Source organism: Triturus cristatus, chromosome 8, assembly GCF_964204655.1.
Source record: "Triturus cristatus chromosome 8, aTriCri1.1, whole genome shotgun sequence".
NCBI lineage: Eukaryota > Metazoa > Chordata > Amphibia > Caudata > Salamandridae > Triturus > Triturus cristatus.
Genome location: NC_140591.1, coordinates 1023764696 through 1023770695, shown reverse-complemented (window position 1 = coordinate 1023770695; position 6000 = coordinate 1023764696). Strand labels below are relative to the sequence as shown.

General features: G+C 49.0%; 1 protein-coding gene across 1 annotated transcript in view; it reads left to right on the top strand.

Moving 5' to 3' along the window:
- The first annotated feature begins 2011 nt into the window (after positions 1-2011).
- The window catches only part of MXRA5 (matrix remodeling associated 5), a 285770-nt gene continuing 281781 nt past the window's right edge, over positions 2012-6000 (top strand). The window contains exon 1 of the mRNA XM_085622582.1: positions 2012-2667. Within this exon, the coding sequence (XP_085478708.1) occupies positions 2662-2667 (6 nt within the window). The 5' untranslated portion in view covers positions 2012-2661. The remainder of the gene's footprint in view (positions 2668-6000) is intronic.

The window sequence follows — 6000 nt, the reverse complement described above, 5'->3', positions numbered from 1 at the left end:
GTCCTCTTTACAGGTTGATATTGCTGATAATCCACCATAATTTTATGTATGTTCACAAGTGGACCAGTTTCAGAAGGAAATGAGTTATGAAGACCTTTTTACGTATCAGGGGTTTCCTTATCCTATTTATTGGTCGGCTGAATCTAGTCTTTCTTTTTTTTTTTACTTTTACGCTGAGTGGCGTGTTCGGATTCACACCCCAATACAAACCATGGTGAGAGGAAGGTTTCATTCTGAAAGACCCAATCCATGAACTCCATGCGCTATACTGGGTACGCACACTTACTTAGCTCAAAGGAAAATTAAACAACATACGAAGAGGGTACCGGTAGCCACATGCACAGCATGTGTGCTTTAAAGGGTAAACATATACCGTGTGATGGTGGCACTGGATAACAACTACATGACCATGTGATGGTGGCACTGGATAGCACTGGATAGCAACTACATGGCGTCTTAATTTGCCTTTCACTTTTTAACATATGGTAAAATTGCTCAGAGGGTCAATGCACCTGCTTCGGAAATCTGTTTGCTAACTGCACATCGCGGGATCAAATTCCACGGGTTCTCGGCCTGTCGCCTTTTGAAGGATAATAAAGCGAGTCCCCCTGCTTTGAGTAACAGAAGCGCCAGTCATTGCAGCTCACTGATGCTCGCGTAATGCCTTGTTGCCGTTTTGGCTACTTGTTATTTGGACAGCAAATTGTTTTGTAAAACTGGGGGTTGAGTCTCCTAGTATTCCTAACTCCAGCAGACAGTCTGCGTGAGGTCTGTCTAGTGTGTCTCTGATGACAGTTTGATGGCGTGGAGGGCATGTTTGAGGTGAATGAAGACATTGTACTGCGTTCTGTAAAATGCCAAAGCCACTTTGTCGCTGTCATGTTTGCTGTGAACAGACATTCAGGAATTCCTTAAAAGGTTTGTAAATAGTATTTCAAAAATAATTATACAACTACGTACAGCTGCGGGACACAACGGTTTAGTCCGTTCCTTTTACAGTGTTCAATCCCACCTGCTCCAATTTTTTAGTACAGCAAACATATCCAGTGAAAGATTATGAAAGCTCGTGGTGTTACTGTGCTTTGAATACCTGCACTCTCTCTAGTAGAGGTGCGACCTGTGCTGGTTCTCAGGTCGAATAATTGGCATTCCTTAGTGTAAACATTAAATGGACTACTGTTTCCGGAAAGTATTGGACGTGTAACCTTGAACCATCAGGCGCGTACGCTCAAACTCTTTTTTTTCTGCCAGGTCTGAAATTATGTACCAACAGCCTCATCTTAGAAGATGGATGAATTTGTATAGGCACTGTGGTTGAATTTGGGGTGTCGGTGGCCCACAGACTATTATGTTCATGTTTGTTTTTGTACCCAACCGCATTATTTTCAGCTGTCTGTTTTCTGTCTGTCGGCGTCTTCCATAAAATGTCGGTAAAACGTCTATAAAAAGGAGAATACATGTGAGTAATGCCAGTAAAAGGGCTTTTCCTAGAAAAGCATTTGGACATGCTTCGTATTTAGAGTGAAGCAAAAATATCTGCTGTACTGTCGTCGAACGCCTCGGAGGCAGCACGTGTATCTTTTAAGTACTGGCAAGTGAAGTATAACTGTAAGAGGCAAAATGTGAAGCTCTGTTTACAAAAAAAAGTAAGCTTAGGAAAGGGAATCGCCAGAGTACGTTTTCTTTTTTTTAAAAACGACTTACACCTGTGCATTATCTCGCTCTGGGACAGCGGGAGCCTCGCTGATTTTCCCTGGGAAGCGCCCTCCCCGGCGTGTTTGATCAGAAATGCCTTTGATCCTCGGGGAAATGTCTTTACCCGGTGCTCCTGTGTGTGAGGGCGGAGGCCACATGAGCGCGCAGCCCTCGGCAGCAGGCTGGGCAGCCCCGGGTCCCCGGCAGCCTCCCAAGGCACCTTTTCTCTCAGAACCTTCCCACAGAGCCGCCCACCACGAAACAGGAGAAGCCGAGAGCAGCTGTCCCCTCCTCCCCTCCCACTCCCCGGCACATCAGAGAGGCGGGAGGGGAGCGCGAGCAGGGCACCCAGCCTCCGTTTCAGCACTCTCAGTCCACCGCCAACAGCGGCGCAAGGAAAGGGCACGTTCTGAACCCACCTGACACACTCAACTGGCCCCTGTGCTGCCCATTGCTACCCTTGAACTCTGACCTAGCACACTCAGATGACCCCTGTGGCGTCCAGTGCTACTCCCTGAACTCTGGCCAGGCACACTCAGCTGACCACTGTGCTGTCCAGTGCTGCAGTCCCGCGCAAGAGGCAGACTAGTCTCGGGGCGCGAGGCTACAGGTGGATCGGACCAAGTAGCCCTCTCGGGCAGGGGACCTTTTTGATTTGTGGAGAAACTTGGATTGTGCGCTTGGAAGTGTCTGCACGAGGGTCAGATGTCCGATTTGTCTACAGATTATATCCGTCTGTTTGACACATGCCTGGGCTTGGAGCCTGCCCCATAAGGATTATAAGGAACCTGTAATAACAGTTGAAAGGTTGCATTGCATTTACAACCATTGACGACTCCAACAAACACAGAAGAAACTGATTTTTTTTTTAAAATAATCGTTTACACGGCTGCATTTAATACTCCGAAGTAAAGGACCTGACAATGGCCTGCGGCAAATTTATGTGAAACTAACACGGATTACATCATGCAGGTACTGTGCTGTCGTATTCGTGAAGTTACGACATAAAAATGAATGAATGGATGGATGACGAATTAATGAATGCATCTTCTAGGCATGGATCGATGGCTCCGCAGATTTAAATTAATGGATGGCTGTATGGATGGATGAGTGATAGATTGATTTTAACAGATGTTCGAAATGATTTAATGTATTTACGTGGTGATGTGCAGGGATGGAGGGAAGGACGGATGGATTGAGACCTTTTTTATACCAAGGTGTCACAGTCTAATCTCTGAGCGTCAACCTGCTAAGAAAGTGATAGTGTTCTGTTTTAAAAAAAAGGCAAATGCATGACATTAAAAGCTCCAGTTGTCAAGAGCATTGTCGTATTTTTCTGCAAAACGCGCATATAAAAACTAAGACAAAGAAGGCTCCTCCCTGTACTCGTAAAATACATTCAGCGCCTAAATGGGCTGGGATTACGGTTTACGTGGACCCTAAGTAGTTAGTTCCTGGACTTTGAATGCTTGTGTTTAGCCACTAATAGAACTTCCAGTAATTTAAGGAGAGGGGGTGGGTGTGTATTACAGAGCCGTCTGTATTAGCTTCTTGGCTTCTTGTTTTAATTCTGAACACATGCTAAATAGATTTTTTTCAGGGAAAACGAGAATGTGGCTTGGTGAGCGAGGGGAAAAGGTCGGATCTTCGTTTCCTGGTGGGGGGAAATGTGGAAGAGAATTTGGGTTTGCCCTCCTTTTCGTAGTGGGAGAAGGTAGCAGTCGAGGGCTGAGTTTTAGCCAGTGGCGTAGTGCCAAATTATCTGCCCCCCTCCCCCCTCAAACCCCTCCCCTCCATAGAATGGGACAAAGTGCCCCGAGTCTCCAATATATCACAAATATTTATAGACTTTGGGCTGAAAGGGAGAGGGGGTGTGAGTCCCTTCGCCACCTGAGCTGGAGGGCCCTTGTAACTCCCCAAGCTCAGACCTGTTTTTCCTAGAAGAGGGAAAGGCTCTCAGCGGGGTCCTGATCTGACTTCCACGCTGTGGGGAGAGATGGGATGGTGCCAGTCAGGGGCAGGTTGAGTCTACTTTGCCATAGTTTAAGAAGGGAAAGGAGGAAGACAAGAGGTGGCTTCTGGCCTCGCCGTCCTGGTGAAAGAGGTGAAATGGCAGATAAGGGGTGGGTTCTGAACTCCATCACCATGAGCCAGAGGAAAGGTTGCAGTTGTGCACCAGAGTGAAAACGGTATCTGTCATATGTGCTGCTTTGACCACCTTAAATGGTTGAGGAAGAGAAAGGAGGCAGACAGGGTTCCCCTCGGGCCCACTTGTCGTGGTTCCAGAGAGGAAAATGGCACACCAGGGATGGGGACTAAAACGGTTTAACAACTGTAAATGCAAAAGGTAGCAGGCGGTGGTGGGGGAGGGGGCAGTGGCATTACGCATCATGATGGCTCCCCCTGCAGAATGTTATGGGGGTCGACGAGTCTCCCATATCTTGAAGATATTCCTTGACCTTGGGCTGAAGGGGGGGGGGCTGCATGACGTGTTAAGGTTTCTTTGAATCGTTGCCTTCCCCTGGGGGCCCACCTGCACCACAGGGACTGCAGGGGGCTATTTTTAGACCCCCGGCAGGGACTTTGATGTACCCCTGCCATGGTGCGGGATCGGAAGGGGGGGGCGGTGCGATGGAGACAGCCCAGGCGCCCCTGAGAATTCAAATGTGGCTCGTTGGCGAGGAGAGGGATGGGTGTCTGACGAGTGGCCTTCTCGACCCGAGTGCAAGGATAATGGGTCCTCTGACCCCGATCAGATTGTAGAGTGCAACTTTAATTGGGCCTCACTAGGTCCCGGTGCAACTGCACCCACTGCACTATTGATAGCTACACCGGCGGGCCTCATCTCCTTTGATCACCGTTTCCCTGTCGGAACATTGGATGGACAGGCACCATTTCCAGCCGCCAGGGGGCAGTTTGTGTCTCAAAAAGGAGAACGCTTGAAGGGCAGCCGGGCTGCTACTTAGGGCTCTGCAGCTGGTTAAACCATCAACTTTTCATGTGTGTTGTTTTTTTAATCATTTGCGGAGGCTTTCGGGAAATCACTGCCAGATTGTCGAGACTCTTGTTGCATCTTGCTGTCCCCACACCTAAGGCTGTTCACAGTGATCGCATTCTTTGTTTGTAGCGGGGGCTGCCATTTGGTGTGAATAAAATTCACTTAGCTCTTGCACATTTTTTTCACTGTTTGGCTGAGTTGCTCGCCAGATAATGTTAGTGTGCGCCTCAAGCGTTTGAAAACGGTTATGTTTTACCTCCTGCTCGGTTTGACCAGGCCCTCGGCTTTTCGGCCTCTCTGTCCCATCACCCCCGTGATCGTCCGTCATCAGTGGCGGGTTTCCACAGTTTGAACGGTATCTTGACCGTATGACATACGGATGAATGGGCGCTAAAGATCAAGACAGAGTTGTCCAAGGGGTAGCCCACCACACCTTGGAGTGAGTGTGTATCGTTATGCGCGTGCGCGTAACTGGTTGTTTCATTGGGCACAATTACTTAGGAGTTTGGGCTGCTCGCCTCACATATTAGTTGTGTCAGGATTCATTAGACTGAGCCAAGTATGCTTTTTTGGGTGGGAACTATCTTATTAACATGTTAAATGCTCACAAAAATCCAACTCTGCATCATCTCTCGGGGACTCATGCCTCCCATTTGACTCAACTACCTGTGCCCCACCGGCCTTTGCGCTGATCTGATATGTGACTTACTCAGGGCCGGCTTTAGCGCTGGTGGTGCCCGGTGCGACAAACATTTTTGGCGCCATACACCCCATGGCCGCCTCCTCGGATTCTCTCACTGCCATCGGGCAAAAGTGCCCCTCATCTCTCCAATCATAAGTTATTGCTAAACACAGCTACCCCCCTGAGGTCAGCGCCCCATCCAGGGCTCGAGTCGGGGTACCACGCGGGTGGACGGAGTCCCCCCACTTATTTTACCAGGTTTTTACCGGGTGGACGCCGTCCCCCCTGCCCAAAAGCTGGACTTCACACTTTGGCCTATCTGGAGCGAGATCAGAGCTCATTCAGAACGTCTGTCTACCTGCATTAACTGCGGGGGGATTAAACGCAGCCTCCGCGAGATAGGGTGCAGACCACCTTTCATCTAAAGGCATATGAATACCCACGAGATTCCTGTCGTGACGTCACTTCCGGTGACAGCGTCCCCCCACTTCTTTTTTTAGGACTTGTGCCCTGGCCCCATCTACGGGTCTGATCCCAGTGCAGCCGCACCAGTTGCACTGCCCTAAAGCCGACCCTGGACGTACTCTATATTTAACTGAATGGCATGGGGAGCAAAAGAACGATG